Source organism: Malurus melanocephalus, unplaced genomic scaffold (genome assembly GCF_030028575.1).
Source record: "Malurus melanocephalus ecotype Western Australia unplaced genomic scaffold, MMel_1.1 scaffold_143, whole genome shotgun sequence".
Taxonomy (NCBI): Eukaryota; Metazoa; Chordata; class Aves; order Passeriformes; family Maluridae; genus Malurus; species Malurus melanocephalus.
Genome location: NW_026623375.1, coordinates 540,113 through 557,486, shown reverse-complemented (window position 1 = coordinate 557,486; position 17,374 = coordinate 540,113). Strand labels below are relative to the sequence as shown.

Genomic DNA, 17,374 nt, shown 5'->3' with positions numbered 1-17,374 from the left:
GATTCCTGAGCCCAGCACCACTGTACAAACATGTTTGGAGGTAAAATCTTGAGCATCTCAAACGATGTGGGAGACGTAAACTCCTCACAACAGAACAGTGAAYGTGTACAAACCTCCTCAGAACCATAAATCACTGCTGAGAGCAGAGCATTGTACACGGGAGTGATTGCCTCTTGCTAGGAGAGGCAGATWCTTGTTCAATCAGGACTTGGTCAGACTTTCCCCAGTGTCCCCGTGTTCTGTTATTCGGGAACAAAAGGGATTTTTATTTTTAACTGGCACAAGTGTACCTCATGTCATGATGTCAGGAATGGAATGCGGGATTGTGTTCGAGGAGTATCTCCGAGGAAAGCTGGAATGAGCAGGTTTGATGGACCAGGACCTCCCCGGTTCCTCTGTCCTGTCACAGTAATTGCCCTCCTATCGCTGCTGCTTTCCCAGAGAACAATGTCTGTTACCAGCTCTGGCARCTCTAGCACTGGAAATAGAGCGGGTGGCGTTTGTTCCGGGGCTCGGAACATCAGCTGCGCAACCAGCAAAGCCAAATGACCTTGAGATGGCTTGAATTTCCATCATGTCTCACTTGTTTAGGAGGAAGTTTATTTCATAAGCAAAAACCTCCTGCTGAAAATACAGCTGAAATGCCGCGGGAAGCTCCCGTGCCTTGAAGGCATTGTGTTCCCAGCGGTGTGTTCCGCTGGCGTGATGCACTGCTGACAGCAGCTAAATACACCTGGGACACCGGATCCATGGCAAAAATCAGCCCTGAAAGTGACTCCATCTGCCGGATCCACCATGTTCAAAAATATCAGCTGCTCCTAAATTTGTCTGATGGAAGGAAAATGTTTTGATGATGGCTGTGGCTGCAGTGGGTACAAAGACAGCAGGAATTTGGCCGGGATGCTGTTAGGTCTGGATGTACAGATGAAGAAGRGTGGAGGTGCTTGTTCCTACCAGTTCCCATCAGCCCCCTGTCACTGTCACCCACCCAGTGCTGGTTCTGATGTTTGGTCCTGGCATGGGGAGGCTGCTCCTGCTCCCTGCCCAGGGAGCTGAGCATCCCCTGTTCCCACACAGCCGGCACAGGCTTACCCAGCGCAGTAATTCCAGGTTTATCGCGTGCCCTTCCAGAGACACGCTGTCACTAAATGTAAACCGAGTCATTTAAAATCCCTGCGAAGTGACAGTGAGCATCTCAGAGCCACCCTGTGCCGGGAGCCGCTGTGTAAAACCTGCTAACTGACCTGTGTTTGCGTTACAAAGATCAGGCAGTAAAACCCAGACTGGTTTTGTTTTACAAGCCGCAGAACAGGGGAGGGAAGGGGCCCTGTGGCCGGGTCGTGCTCKCCTGGCACAGCTCGGTGAGCTGGTGGCCACAGTGAGGGGTCACCCTGTGCCAGAGTTGGGCACTGGGCTGTGGAACCTCTGTGTGTGGCTCTGCCAGCCAGCCTGTGGCTACAGAGAGAGAGATGGGGCAAACTGTGCTGGGGCTCAGCTTCCTCAGCCTCAGCGTGGTGACAYTGGGCACTGAGTCCCAATCACCTGTGGATGACACTGGGCAGCTTTGCAATGCAGCGCTGTGATGGTTTGTCACCGGCGGGGTTTCCTCTGTTTCCTCTGTAACTAATTGGAATGGAGAATTAGGTGCACTCATCCACCTTTTCCACTGTTTAATTTTACTAGAAAAGATATCTGGCCTGCTGTGGCTGCAGCATCCTGGGATGTGGCTGTTCAGGTGGGGTCCAGTCCCCTGGATGCCCTGGTGCCRGCCAGGGAGTGCCTGCGTGGCTCCAGCAGGATGCAGGACTGTAAAGGCTGGTGTTTATGGTCCTCTCCCATGTTCTGTCACRGATGTGAACTATTTTGTGACTGATGACATTTTATAAGAAGACCAGAGATGATTTATAACAAGACCAGGAGTGATTACCCGTGTGTACCTGGGGGAACAGCTTGTACTGTTGAGGATTCGTTATGTAAACTTGGGTGAGATCTTAAAACCCAGAAGGAAGGTACCCGAGTGAGAGGCGTTGTGACAACAGGGTGATTCACCCCGGCTCCAGCCGGCTCCCACCTCCCTCCGCTGTGTTCTGGGTGATCACATCCTGCCAGGACTGCAGTGGATAAATACAGGGAATACAGGTTTTTAATCCCCGGAAACACATCTGGACAAAGCACATGAGTGGAAAAGAGAGATGTGACCCCRTGTCCCATACCCCATACCTGGTGCTGGATGGGGCCAGGCTGGCTCCATTGCTGGGGCTCTTTGGGTTGGGGTTGGGTTTTTGTCACTTGGCCCCACAGAGTCTCCTCTTCTGTACTGCACACAGGGAACGCTGCCAATGGCAGGACTGCCAGGGTCACAGTGCCACCATGGTCCTGGGGGGATCACATGAAACCTCTGCAGGGCTGGCAGCCCACCCGTGTGCCCAGCAGTGAGGGGGCTCCAGTTCCAACAGGGCACAGCTCCCACCCAGCTCCTTATGGAGGGGAAACTGAGGCAGAAGCGTGACACTGGGAGGGACAAGGCAGCCAGGAGTGTTACAGGAAAGTGCCAAGGCTTGGATGAGGATTCCAGAGAACAGAGAGGCAGGAGCACTCTGTCCACAGCCCTCGGGCCAGATGTGTTTCCCTTTTTACACCTGGGGCTGTGTTACAGCCGGGCCAGGGAGAAGGTCAGTGTCCTGAGCCCACTGCTCTCCAAAGGGGCCAAAGGGAAGAGCCCTGGTGCAGGGTGGCTGCAGGGACAAGGACAGGGAGGACTGCAAGAGCCCTGCCCTCCACCACCAAACTCAGTTCCCCAGGTCACCCTGAGCCCACGCTGCTCTGGGGAGGGATGAAGAGCAGGGTGGGATGAGCGAGAGCCAGGTTTCAGTGCCTTGGGTGGGAATGCCCAGCCTGGCCGGGGGTTTCTGCTCCCTTTGCTGGCCTCGGGCGCTGCTGTCCCCAGCCTGGCTCCAGCAGTGTCACCATGCCCTGCAGTGTGCCAGCGGGGGCGTGGGCAGCTGCCGAGGTCCCGCACGTCCCGGTCCGTCCTGTTCGCAGGGAGACGCCGGCATCGGGATTAGCGCTGGGGCCGTGTCACCGCATGTCACCGTGGAGGGAGCTGCTGCAGCCATGGGTCAGACTGTGACTCACACTGCCTGCGACTGCTTCAGTGCTGCCACGTTCCCCTGCTACAGCCTGGCCTTGGCTGGGGATGCTCCAGACACTGGAAAATGCTTCCAAAGTGCTGAGTGCAGGCCAGGCTGGTGGGGACGGCTCAGACCGGGTGTCCAGCGTGAGCAACTGCTCCAGGGCTGCCCAGTTCTGGTGCTGGCTCACCCTGCCCGGAATGTGAAAGGGTAAAACTGAACCATCCACATTGTCCAGCCACGTTTGGCCTCCCCAGAGCTGGGTTTGAGCACAAGAGGCTCAGAGCTTGGACTGATTTTCCATAGGCATGTGCTGGAGATGCCTTTCCCCAGCCCAGCCCCATTTACATTAATGAGGCATTTAACTCCCAAACCTGTTTGTGGACCACTGGCTGTCACCCAGATGTCACCTCTCTGGAAGGGGCCTGGGCAGTTTTAACCCTGTYGGTGCTGACTGGCTGCATCTGCTGGGAGCAGCTTTGGGCAGCTGCCCCTTCCTTCCACTCTGAGGGAGTCTGGGGTCACMCCTCTGGATGGACACCCCCACACCAGCAGATTCCTGCCATCCAGAAAATCTCAGCGTTGCTGGATTTTCCTCCTCCTCAGCCATGTGCCCTCCACATCTCCTCCATCGCGTCTGGCTTCCCCCCCTCTGGCTGCTGCAGGAGCTGTGGAGGAGCAGAGCGAGGTTCTCCTGCTGTGCCTCCTGTCCTCGAAGGGCCGGTCCCTGTTTGCCAGCAGCCTTTCCCGTGAGTCACCAGCACCTGCTGCTGCAGGTTTGTTTCAACATCTCTCCCCAGCCTGTCCCTTGCCAAGGCAGCGCCGTGCCTGTGATCTGTGATGCTTCCTGCACCTTTGCTGTGTTCAGGAACTGCAGCTGCTCCCCTCCTGGCAGCCCGTGGTGTCGTGACGCTGAAGTCAGGGGTGTGTGGTCATCCCTGCCCAAGAGCTGGACACTGTGACCACAGCTGTATCCTGGGGATGGGAGGCAAGTGGGGAGTGCTGTGAATGGGGGGCTGCTGGCAAGTGAGGGGTGCCTGCTCTGGAGCCCTGACTGGGGCTGGCTGTGCTGCCACCACTTGCCACGAGGCTCCAGGGAACRCTGTCCCCATGACGAGACACCGAGCTTCCCACAGACCCCAGAGCTGCCATGGTGGAAGAGAGGGATGTTGCCGAATCATGGATTTTACAGCCTGCTGTTCCCATAAACTCCAGCTGAATTTCTCTTTGGGTTTATGATGTTTATGATGTTTATGATGTTTAGCATGTGCCAGTGCCGATTCGCAGACCGTCCCCAGTGGTTTTCTGTGTTTGAGGTGACTCAGGAGTTCAGCGCAGGTCAGTGTTTAACTCATGATGGAGTAAACTGTTTCGTAGCTCCATGGCTCTCTGCCGTCTGAGGATTATTCATACACGGAGAAAAAGTGCTGCACCTGCCCCGAGAGCGATTGCAAACAGCACCTGCAGAACACCTGTGCTTTCCCAAAGAATTTAAACCAAGTGTTCTCCTGAAAATGTGCCTATCTGGACACATATCCTGGGTTTTCAGTGGGAGAGCCCTGACATTCCTGCTGCTGGACCACTGCAGGTCAGCAGCCTTGCTCTCTGTCAGGGGATATTCCCCTGCAGTTTTTGGTATAAAGTCTGGCCAGTCTCTACACCTGCTTTCATGCAGAGCTGGCACCACTCTGTTTATTTTTGAAGGCTTTTGGTTTGCTCTGGGGAGGCTTTAGCAGCACAAACCCCTCACTTATCCCAATCAGTGCCAGCTTCCAGTGCCCTCCCCGCCCGCAGAGCCATGTGGGGGGTTMCTGTCAGGGGGCTGAGTGCATGATTAGCACTCTTTGATTTAACCCAGCTCTGAGGGCTGCTGCGAGTGGGCAGAGGTGTTKGAGCAGCCTGAGGGGAAGAAGAAGCCCAGTGAGAAGCTCAACAGCAGGGAAGTACCAGCATCAAGCTGAGCTTCAGCAGTCTCTCCTCAGCCCTGTAAGCAAACCCTGCGGAGTCTCTCAGGTGCTGCTGCACACACAGGTACAGATGTGGATTGGAGGAACGGTGGTTATGCACTTTGTGATGTTTGCTTGCTTTCCTGGGGAGGGGACCCCCCAACATGGTCCCTGTAGGCTGTATCTGGGGGAGTTGGAGTATCTGGCCCCTCTGCTTTGTAAATCAGGTCCCCACTCRGGTGTGAAGGAGCCAAACCAGCTCCTGTGCAGGCACCACCAAGCTGGAAGTAAAGAGTTGGTGGTGAGGTGCTCCTTAGCCCTGAATTTGGCTGTTATTCCTGCCCCTGCTGCAGTGGGAACAGCTCACACCTGTAACAGCAAGGGGAGATGGTGTGGGAGTGTGTGGGGATCCCAGGGCTGCTCCAGCTCTCAAGATGCCTGCAGGGAAGTAACTCATACAATGATGATTTAAAAACAAGAAAGGGCAAAACAGTTATTCAAAAATATATCTTTATTTTTCATTTTATCATCTATTTAAATAATTCAGTTAAAATAGGTTTTATTGCACATTAAAGAACCTTTCTGGATTCTCACTGTCCTATATAAAATAAGCTCATAGAGAAAGGAAAGGAGAAACTCTTCCACTCAGACACCCCTCACACACTCTGAATYGCTCTGGCTCTACACACCCCAGCAGCCAGTGTGGAGTGGGCTCTGCTCATCCTCAGCACCTCCACAGGGTGTTGAAGCAGCAGAGAATGGGCTGTGGCAGGAGGGAGTTGTGTGCAGGATGGGGAGCAGGGGAAGGATGCTGCCAGCATGGCCAGGTGCCCCAGGGCCCCCCAAGAGCACTCGTGGTTGTGTGGGCACAGGCAGCAGCCCCTGCCMCCAGGGTGGGGGGAGCAGCACGAGCTAAAATGTGGGTGCTGACACTGCTCTGTGGGTTGGAGCGGGTGGGGATGAGGTGGGTGAGGCATCCTCCAGGCACTGCCAGCTCCAGGGCAGGCAGGTGAGGAGCTGGGTGGATGCAAGAGGAAGTCCTGGCCTRGGGTAGAGCAGGAAAAGAGCAGGCAGTTCCCTGTGAGGCTTCTGGGAAGTTACTTAACAAGCTTATTGGAAGTAATGTTTAAGGGCTGGCTGAGTGATGTGGAATGGAACAAGCTTGCRGAGGATGCACTTCATTAGTGCGCTCCAAATTGGATTTCATGCCCTTTCAGATGATTCTTTGGGGATGACTCGGGCTTTCCTACCCCAGCTGTGTAATAACGAGCTCTACAAGCACATTTCTGGTTGTCCTGGCTTTTTATCTCACAATAAAGAGCTCCTCAGGCCACCATTGGAATCAGGTTTCTAATGAAAATTCAAGTGAGAGCTTTCCTTTTATGCTCTTTTGTGCCTTACCCAAGCCCCTGTCATGCCCTTCCTACAAATGCCATGCTGCATTCCTGACAGCCCCGGGTTTTTCCCACAAGTCCAGCCACACAGCAGAGAGCAATTAGTGTTAATGCTCAATGTGGCATCAATCTGCTGCTGTGGAGCAATTCCTGCCCACATGCAGTGGGGTGTGTGCAGCTGGTGGCTAATGTGTGCCTTTGCCTGGTGAGACATCCCAGCTTAGCACCACATCCTGCTCCAGCCATCTCCTGCCATCATTAACCGGAGAACTGATGTTGCTTGAAGCTCCTAATGTCTCTGAGCCCTTAGCTTTTGTGTCTGAGCTTTGCTCAGGGCAGCGATGACTGCCAGTTCAATCCCTGAGTAAGGGTCTGACCTGACAGCCCTTCAGTGCTCGTCCGGATCTGTGCCTTTYGCCCCTGGACGTGAGGGTCCAGCACCCACCTCCTGGGGCGCTTGGGTGGGTGGGTGACAAGTGTCAGTGCTGGCTGAGCTCCAGCGTGTCGGGCAGCTGCTCTGTGAAGGCCGTCTCAAGGCGCAAAGTGCTGTAATTGGGGGGGGGAGTCCTGGGCAGGGGGCTGTCCTGGGGCAGCGGCAGGCGCAGAGCCGTGGTGAAGGTGGGCAGGTCCTCATCGATGCACACGGGGTTGTCGTGGCCCTGCCTCTCCACGTCGCTGGCCTGGGGAGCCTTCCCTGAGCTGCCACGCTTGCGGTTGTTCCACCACTTCTTTGCCCTTTGCCACTGGCGCCGCATGACGATGGACAGCGAGTCGATGAAGAACACCTCGACGATCTCGATGACGCAGACCACCGAGCAGCTCATCCAGAGGCCCAGCTGGCCCCCGAAGTTGGACAGGAGAATGACGAGCTGGAAGACCCGAGAGCACAAGGTTATGGTCTGTCATGGGCACGTGTCCCTAGTGCCAATACAGCAGGCAGGGAGATTGCACCAGGCTGGGGCACCCGGGGTTTGCTGAGCACTCCCAAAAGCAGTGGGCCCATCTCTGCTRTTGCTCTCTCAGGCTCTGCTTCAGGAGGAGCTTAGAGCTGAGCTTACTGTGCACAGGGCTTAGGGCTGGACAGGCAGAGACGTGGCCCCAGATAAGGGCTGGAAAGGGCAGGACCAGCCCAGAGGTGCATATCTGAGATCAGCTTCCTGCCCCTGCCTGTGTGGGATTGCTCCCCTGGGCAGGTGAAAGCTTCCAGCCTGTGTGGGAGGAAGGAACTGCCGACCTGCTGGGGTCGAGAAGGGACCAGCACGCTCACTCACTGTGTTAGCAGGATTCTCCGAAATGAATCTCTCGTTCAAGTCCTTGTAAAACACCATGAGGTTGGCAAGGTCTGTCCTRGGGAAGCAGGAGGCAGGCAGAGGGTTTAGTAAAACAATAACATGAAACATACTGAAAAACTATGCAAATAACCAGTTGGACCAGTAGGGCTGGGCTGCTCCAAGGGAGCTTTTTCCCCAATTGCCATCATTAGGGCTGCCGAGATTGTATCAGAGCTGGAGGTGCAAGGCAGGAACACACAGGGGGACTTACTTGTTCAGCTTCTTGTTGAGTTTTTGCCCTTTGTCCCAAGAGAGAACTCGGAGCATCCAGTCCTGGAGAACAGACAGAAAATGCGGCTCTAGCTGTAGGTGCATGTGCAAAGATCCCTGGGAAGGGACTCATGCTCCACACCTCCTTGGGTCAGCTGATCCCAAGGGTAATTCCCAAGACAAATTTCAGTTTAATGGTGAACTCCTGGAGGGGAAGCCCTGAGCTGGAAATTACAATTTGGTCTCTGAGAGCAGCGTCACTGAATGCTACTTGACACCCCAGGGTGTCCTGCTTTTGTGCTGAACCTCTGGGGTTACTCAGTGCCTTGTGCTAAGCTGCTGTCYCAGTAGAGTGCAACTGGGAACTGACCTCTGACACGGTGGATGGCCACTGGGCAATGCTGGTGGTGAGCGCCCATTCYTTGAAGCTGCAAAGAGAGACAGGATGTCACTTGTGAGCTCCATCTCCCACCTACACCCAGAGCTTTACCTTTGGCTGTGGCAAGGACTCACCTGCAGGCATCTTTGCAGATCTGCTGGCAGCCCAGCTGCTCCTTCACAAACTTCTCGTGCAGTCTGTAGTAGCAGTACACTGCAGGGGAGGAACATGAAGGGTGTGAGAAGTCAGAAAGAAAACCTACTACTTGGACTGGAGTGGGGCTTCTGGGGTGTAGGTGACCTTTGTGGCATCGCCTACATGGTGGGGTTAAAAAGATTTACCCTACAAAAATTGCAAAAGACTCTGAGAAGTGGCTGTCCCTTGATACAGGCATGAAAACTGCCTCACCTGGTCAAGCCTCCACTCGACTGTTCTGTGGTTGGCACAGGTGAAAGAGCAGTTAGGGAAAGTTTCCCAAACCAGTCACTGTGAGCAAAGGGAGGCACTTCTGGCTCTGGGTGTGGGGGCTTAAATGGGTTAAGGTAGATTTGCCTCATCCCAGCATGCTGGGGGTGCAGGGGCCATGTGAAAGGGACACTGGGGTGAGGGGCTGTGTGACAGGGACACTGGGGGTGCTGGGTACAGGGAGCTGTGTGACAGGGACACTGGGGGTGCTGGGTACAGGGGCTGTGTGACAGGGACACTGGGGGTGCTGGGTACAGGGAGCTGTGTGACAGGGACACTGGGGGTGCTGGGTAGAGGGGGCTGTGTGACAGGGACACTGGGGGTGCTGGGTACAGGGAGCTATGTGACAGGGACACTGGGGGTGCTGGGTACAGGGGGCTGTGTGACAGGCACACTGGGGGTGCTGGGTACAGGGGCTGTGTGACAGGGACACTGGGGGTGCAGGGTGGGTGCAGGGGCTGTGAGATGGGCTGGTGCTGCAGGGGACAGGGCTGGCAGCTGAGGCACATGCAGTGCTGGAGGTGTTTCAATACTCACTCCAGTTTGGGTTCCTTTTGTAGTTGCAGTACTCAGCCCCAGTGGGTAAGGGCTGTGCATACTGGGCACAGCCGCAGGACTCCACCATGGCCTTCTGGAAGCAGGAGTGCAGGCAAATCTGGGGACAAAACCAGAGCTGGGCGCTAAGAGACAGCACCAAGGTACAGGGTCCTGTGCCCCTAAGAACATCCTGCCTATGACAGCAGTGGGATGGGAACTCTGTTTCCCTTGGCCTTCAGGCTCTGCTGTGAGCAAATACAAACACAGGCATAAAGTGCCATGTAGGGTTGAGCCTCTAGTGCAAGAAATAGGAATATAATCTTTTCTGAGGATTACATATATGGGGGTTCTGTGAACGCCCCCATTTCCCCTACAGCCACCAAAAGCTTCAGTGTTGCAGTTACTCTTCAAAGAGTCAAGGAGAAGGTTTTAGACCTGCCATGGCACGTGGCCCATGAATCACCAGCTAGGTGTGGGAAGTGACTCACAGCAGCAAACGTTCACAGCTTCCACCAAACCCTACTGGTGCCTACTGGGAGAGGTGAACTTGTGAGGATTAACAGGGCAGCAGACCTGTGGTTTATGCTAAAACACTGGGACATGCAGGAACTGAACTTCTCTTTGAAATCCCAGTCAAGCCTTTTGGTCCCAGTCCCAGCCCTCCTGAGCACTGAGTTTCAGTGAAGTAGTGTTATTAAAAAGCTGAGATAATGTCTGGGTGATCCTGCCTGGCACTACATCACAGCAGATTTCATATTTCCCAGAAAATACAAATTCGGCCTAGACCTGGGCTTTGCAGCAGCTAATGTAAGTACRATTCTTCAAGTGGAGAGTGCCGGAACAACTGGCAGTCTCAAAGAGGACCCAATTACAGAAACCATGCAAAATTAGTGGAAACTCACTCTGTAAACAAACATCCTGCTATCTGGATACTGATTAGATGGCTTGTGTTATTCTTGGAGTCCTAAAGGTCACAATTTCTGGCTTCAAGGGTTACTAAGCTGCAACCTTTACTTGGCCAATATTTTCCAGTCTCACATTGCTTGAAAATTGCCTAATGAGCTCATGTTCTCTTTATCTAACAGGGTGCCTGAGGGAACTTCAAACAGCAACCACTTAGGAATAAAAGTTGGATTTTGAGAAGTGCTGTGGCATTTTACATCAGCGGTTAAAGCAACAGCTCTGTGCCCAGACTGTTTCCAGTCTTAGCTCCTGAACCACAGACTGTTATAAAGCTTTTTATGCAGGTAGTTTTCAAGCAGCTGATAAACCCAAATGTAATGCCTTTACCTGGAGTGAGTAGCTCTTGTTATASAGATTTTCCACAGGTATGTCAGCTCCTGTCTCTGTGCAGTCACTGTAGGGTTTGCTCAGCTTCCGAGACCGAGTCTGAGAACCAGAATAAACAAAATTTGKTTTTTTGGAGTTCACAGAGAAGCCAAAGGATTCAGTGACACTTTATCCCAGCTCTGAAACTGTACGTGACGGGACACCTTTGAACRGCATGTTTACCTTTTGCCACCAAAAATGATTTGTTGATCCCTTATCAAAACAAAGTTGGTTTTTTTTTGTTTCTAATATCAGTTTCCAAAAAAACTGCTCTGGCRGGATTCTCTGCTGTCTTCCTTGAAACCTTCTGCAGGAATGCAAGGTGGTATAATCACAGCAGTAAGGATTTTTCAAAGCAAAGCAATCTATACACATGTTCTCTCCTAGTTGTAGAGGCTGTGCATCGTTTACCCTGGGTATTTGTGTTCTGAGGGACAGGGGTTGTTGGATGGGGGTTTTGGGKTGTTTTCTGTGAGGATCCCCACCTGCCTGTGCTGTTGTTGCACTGGCTGCTCATGTGCTGTGGGTAAACAGCACTTGAGGCTCTACTAGTGCTCAACAGCACCTCTCTGAATCCACTCTAAATCAAATGTTTGTGTCTCCCTCAAACTTTTCTCCAGGTGCTGCTTTGACCCTTCCTCTCAAACGCTAATGCCTTTTCCAGTTCTGCAATCTCTGCCCAGAGCAAAGAGCTCTGACATGGCAAGTCTGTGCCTGCAAGCTCTGTGAAACCAGAGCTGGGAGCCCTCAAATTGACTGGATCTGATTCCAGCTCCATTGCCCACTTCCTGAAGACTGCCTCCTTCCCTCACCCTTTCCTATCTTTCTGCAGTAAGATCTTTCTATCACCCCTTGCTATCTTTCTGCACTTTACAACAGAATGGCCTGAAACCACAAGAAGCATCCATTTACAAATCCCTTCACCTGTCTTTCTCTACAGAGTTTAAAATTAGAATTAAAAATTCTATACAAAGGATCAATTTAGCAGGAACCCGAGAAAGGCTCATTACCTCTAAGGCACTGAATGCATCTCCTGAGGCCATACCTGACAGGAGCATTCCTCACCACTTTGTCTGCAGCAAGAGAAGGCTCTGAGCCAGTATGGTGCAAGCCACTGCTTTTAGAGATGCTCAAATCTCTCTTTGAAGGGAAAGAGGGGATTTCACTATTAGAGAATGCATTACTTCTGAAAAGTGACTGAAACCAGCTTTTAAATTCCACACAAAATGTAGTGCCCAGACACTGCCTCAGCCTGCTCCTGGAGCTTCCAATGGATGATCGATCCTTTGTATAGAATTATTTTGTTGTGGCCTATGCTTCTACAAAAGCTTACTTGTTCCTTCAGGCACTGAAATAATTTCCAAACTAAATATTTAACTAAAGCACTGTAACTCTGACAAAGCAATGCCTTGTTCGCATTCCAAACATCCTGGAATATTTTTGGAAGTGGGGGGCAGTCCTTGTAYCCAGCAGAAACCCATGAGCAATAACCAACTGATGCTGCACTCATAGCCCAGCGAGCAGCACTGTGTGGGACACACCTGCTGTGTCCTCCTCTGTCCTTGGATGTGGGGACAAGGACTGACCTYGGTGCTGCAGCCCTGTCCTGACAATCCTGATCTCCCACCACTCAGCAAGTTCTCTAGAGTTGWCCTTTCCCAGCAGGACAGCGATCCCCAGCTTTTGTTCTGAGACCAGAAATTGTGTCCCGCTTCTATTTTGGCTGCCTCATTTGGATGCAATTGGATCCCTTCTCAGGGCAAATCTTTTAAATAAAGACACTAAGATGTGCCAAATCTTGTTTTTTTATACTATAGCAATGGTCCAAACCTATTGTGCCAGGAAGATATTACATTAAGTATTGAGACTGCCTTCAGTGACTGACCCTGTACAGTGTGATGGTGACAAAGAAAATAGGCTTGTGAGACTTGGTGTCTTCACACCATCCTGGTTTCCAAGCATCTCAGTCATGTTTGACCAAGCAGCCACTGCCACAGTTTTCCAGACGGCTGGAAGACAGTTAAATATTTGCATTTTGTAAAACATCAGTGCTCTTTTAATGTCTTTTCTAATGCAGGGCCTGTCATGATGCGGCACACCCAGATAAGCAGGATGGCTGATGCTCTGACCAGACCAACAGCAAGAAAGGCAGTGCTGAAATGCTCACTTAACAGCCCATCCAGATGAAAGGGGACCTGGCACAGCTTTCGCTGCTGTGCCAAATCCCCTTGGGCCAAATGCCTCTTCTGAGCTACACTAAATGGGGAATCGGGAGCTGCAGCTCTCCTTGCCTTTGCTCACAGCTGGCAAAAGCGAAGTCGCTGCCCACGAGGGTGTTTTTACAGCTGGGATGGAGAGAAAACCGGCAAAATGAGGTTTACATTCACAAAACAGTTYAAAGAGTTGTGCTGCTGCCATTCCTAAGGACCCGACCCCAACGTGAGGACCCACAGCTCCAGTTCTGGCTCCACCAYCCCGAGGACCCGGGATGAAACCCACTGCTCATTGCTAAAGTCAAATGAGGCACTTGACAATGCATTTCTGTGGCTGTGAATTTTGCTGTGAAAACAAAACCAAAAATCCCCATGAAAGCCAAGGGGTGGAAGCAAAGGGAGAACAAACAAGATTCTAGGCCTGCTGGGTTTATAAAGACCTGATTTTCCCACGGCCTCTTTTGTTCAGGGAAGTGCTATCACAGGATTTCTCTCAGGGCACTTCAGCTTCTGAGTGGGAGGTAGAGGCCTTCCAGCTGCTGGCTCCCTGAAAGCACCCCATCAGTTCCTATTTACAACTGTACTAATGCAAAGGTGCACCTGAAAAGGCAATTGTTACCACTCACAAAGTGCATTCCTATGGAGGTGGCTGCTGCAGTCTCAATTTCTGTGCCAATGTCTTCAATGAAGGGATACTCGTTTTGGTCGTGGACAATGATCTTGGCTCCTGAGGACGTCACCAGGAAGGGGTTGTAGTCTGCTTCATCGATRTACAGAACAACCTGCAATCCTGAACCACAGAGACAAGGCAGGAATTTATATCAGGAGCCAGAGTCACGTTTTCTGTTCAGGGAGGGCAGGATGATTTATTTTATGTTTTCTGGCCTTAAGTAGAACTGTTAACAGCCAAGTACAGCCTCTGCCCAGCCAGACTAAAGCACCTGCAGCCAGTAACATCCGTTGGTGGCACCCAGCACTGCAAACAAATAAAACCTGCCGAGAACGTGGCTGGAACTCGCTTAAAAAAGTTATATAACTGGGCAGCAGTAATTTCAGCTGGAAAACATTAGTGATGCAATGATATTATCTGTATTCTCAGGCAAGATCTTGCACTAGTTCAAACAGGCATTTCCCCAATCAGCCTGTACATCTACAGCCAACACATTGCTCACGCTCCAGTAGGATCCAGTTTGCTGAACCACTTGTTATCAAACAGTTCCTTTGCAAACGCGTGCAAACCGACAGGGAACACTGCATGTGTGTGCAAACTGCCACAGAACAACACGTGTGCAATCTGGAATAACACACGTGTGCAAACCGACAGGGAACACTACACGAGTGAAACTGGCACAGAACACGTGTGCAATCTGGAATAACACATGCATGCAAACCGACAGGGAACAATACACGTGTGAAACTGGCACAGAACACGTGTGCAATCTGGAATAATACACGTGTGCAAACCGACAGGAACACTACACGAGTGAAACTGGCACAGAACAACATGTGTGCAATCTGCCCTGGAATAACACATGCATGCAAACCGACAGGGAACACTACACGTGTGAAACTGGCACAGAACAACACGTGTGCAATCTGCCCTGGAATAACACACAGAGGCAAACCACCCTGGACACCACATGCGTGCAAACCACCTCTGCTCACCGTACTCGCTGCCGCCCGTGGAGGTGCTCAGGATGGTCCCGTTCTCACCACTGTTGAAGGTGTAGCAGTTGCCATGGAGGGGGTGATGGAAACGAGTGAAGTGCCTGGAAGAAATTGAATGTCATGACTTTGCTCCCTGTAGTTCTGTTTGTGGGAGAAGGGCAGCACATTTGGGCTTTGGTTTTGACAGAGACAGACCAGGACTGCCTGGGGGTTTATTACTTCTTTTCAAGAAATTTATTTTGCTGAAAGGTGCGGGTCTCTTTCTGAGTAACTTGAAACTACATGGCAGTATGATCTAGTTTAATAGATTAGGAGATAGAAACTTAAAGAAATTTCAGTGTGGGAAGGGGGGTTGACAGTGTGGGGGAGGCAGATTCATGGAACTAGCAGTGGCTCCTGCTGGAATTCAGCAAATACCAAATATTCCATTCCTACACCTTATGGACTTGGAAATAAGCTGTTAAACTGGCAGGAATTTTCTGTGCACTGACCTTTTGTCACAAGATAGGCCATCAAAGAAACATGTCAGTAGAAGGTCATCAGCAGAATAACTCAATTTTTCTTTAGTCTCCAGTGGAATTTGTGCCATGATGTTCATGTAGTGCAGCTTGTACCACTCCTGGATAGCGTTAACACCTGAACTGAATGTGTACAGGGCACACTCGCTGCTGTTGTTTGCATCACACTGACAAGAACAAAGGGAAAAAGAATTTCAGATGGACTGAAATAATGGATTCTACCGATAGTGTTTCTTCTCCACAGAAATAACCATGTATGAATTTACAGTGGGCATCAAAGACCTTTCATTTAGGGCTAAATGATATGACCAAATATTTCAGGACCCCCCAAAAAAATCACGAATGACACTGACTGTATTTGGGAAGAGTTCAGGAAGGTAGTTCTCTCTCAGAGAGCTGGTGGTGAATCTGCAGCAGCCATGGAGGCTTGCAGCAGAAGAGCAGACAGGGTGCTCTTCATCACTGCGCATCGTAAAGCCACCTGAGCAGGCAATAAAACCTGCCGGAGGGACACCAACCCCAAATAGCCCTTTGTTGCCCCACAGGGAACTTGCTGGCCAGGGCACAGTGACACTCACCAGCTGAAAGCCAATGATGTYATTGGAATCGCCCGAGTTCACGATAGATGAGTCCTTGTGAAAAACACTTCCCTCTATTTTCCTCTTCTGCCCACTGCGCAGGTCAGTCGCTGTCCTGGAGAAGTCCTCGACCTTCAGCAGGGGGATCTGTTGGAAGAAGTTGCTCCCTGTGCTGTTCCACTCGTCCACTGACCGGCGCACCTTGGACTTGCCCTCAGAAAACCCATAGAAAGTCTCCAAAGCTTTTTTTGTCTCTTTGTCCAATTCAGACAARTATTCTTTCATGGCACTGTACCTGCACGGGAGACAATGTGACAGTGACATCCCATCCCACCTCACTGCCCAGCTGCAGTACCCACTGCACTGCAGATCCCATGGCTCGGGACAGAATTCTCTGTGGAGGTCTCACACCAATCTCTCACATCTGTGAGGGCAGACACAGCAATATCCGTGGAGAAATTTCAGAGCAAGGGTGACAGAAAGCAGAGCAGACTGAACTACAGAGAAAGTTCTCCCAAGACTCTCAAGCTCCTCATGTTAGGAAGTCTGAGGAGGCAGAATATGTGAAAATTAGACTTCTGCATTTGTAAAGAGGCATCAAAGAGATGGATCYCTATGGGGACCGGGGTGGGGATCTGGCAGCAGAACAGAGAGCAATGTAAAGGATCACTTGACAGGAGAAAAAGTACTGTTGATGGATCATGTCAAAATCTCCCATAAGGAAAAAAGGAGGCAAGAGAGGAGTGACTGATGTTGCCTTTCCATTCTCTAGGACATGACACTGTTTGTAATTCTGGAACCTTGGTCCAGAATTGCCGGAGGAAGGCAATTTGAAGAAAGCCAAAGAGTTGACAGGGACTGTCTGGAGCAGAAAGTGGAATGAACTGAGCCCAGCTCATCAGGCAGTGGTGAGGGGTGAGAGTGTAACCCACAAAACACAGAAGGGATGTGGCACTCAAGATGCCACAAAGGGAAAACTCACGGTTGGGAAAATGCTGACAAGCAGCCCGGGGACGAGCTCGGGAAGGGGTTTGGTGCTGTGCTGACCTCCCACCCTCTCGCCAGCCCCCCGGGTCTTACTTGTAGGGGTTGATGTTGCAGATGGTGACAGCGGGGAATGGCAGCTTCTGGAACTGGACGGTGACGGACACCGAGGCGCTGTAGTAGTTCATGAGGAGCTCCGCGCACTGCCAGAGGATGAGCCCCACGGCGCTGAGGGTCAGCAGGATCCAGAGCAGGCGGCGCAGGCGGCCGCGGGACACCACGATGCGGCGGCAGCCGTGGGTGTTGGTGTTGAGGCAGTACCAGCGCATCAGCTCGCTCAGCGTCGGCGCCTGCGGGCCCCGCACCGGCAGCGTCCGCTTCAGCCGCGCCGTGATCTTCTTACCGGGAGCCGTGGCAGCCGCTACGGGCGAACCGAGCACTGAGGGGACGGCTTGGGGACCGGACCCTGACCACCGCCCCGTGTYCCACCACACCGCAGGGTCCCGTCCCGCCCGGCCCCGCGGAGCCATCACCCGGCATCCCATCCCTTCCCGGTGTTCGATCCCCGGAACGGCCGTCCCGGGGGAAAGCGCTCGCCGCCCCTCACCTCGGCCGCCCTCCGGGCCCGGCGGGGCCATGCTGTGCTCCCAACCCCGGCGCCGCTGCCGATGGGCCGGCGGGCGGCCGCCCC

General features: G+C 52.3%; 1 protein-coding gene across 1 annotated transcript; it reads right to left on the bottom strand.

The window, feature by feature from the left end:
- Positions 1 to 5,585: 5,585 nt before the first annotated feature.
- Positions 5,586 to 17,372, bottom strand: SCNN1G (sodium channel epithelial 1 subunit gamma). Its single transcript, XM_057371181.1, has 13 exons — positions 17,291 to 17,372; positions 16,780 to 17,104; positions 15,700 to 15,994; positions 15,095 to 15,288; positions 14,601 to 14,704; positions 13,562 to 13,725; positions 10,684 to 10,782; positions 9,394 to 9,511; positions 8,526 to 8,604; positions 8,383 to 8,440; positions 8,014 to 8,075; positions 7,743 to 7,818; positions 5,586 to 7,340 (listed from the first exon to the last, which is right to left on the bottom strand). The coding sequence occupies exons 1-13, from the start codon at positions 17,319 to 17,321 to the stop codon at positions 6,951 to 6,953; spliced, it is 1,995 nt and encodes a 664-aa protein (XP_057227164.1). The 5' UTR covers positions 17,322 to 17,372; the 3' UTR covers positions 5,586 to 6,950.
- Positions 17,373 to 17,374: the final 2 nt, after the last annotated feature.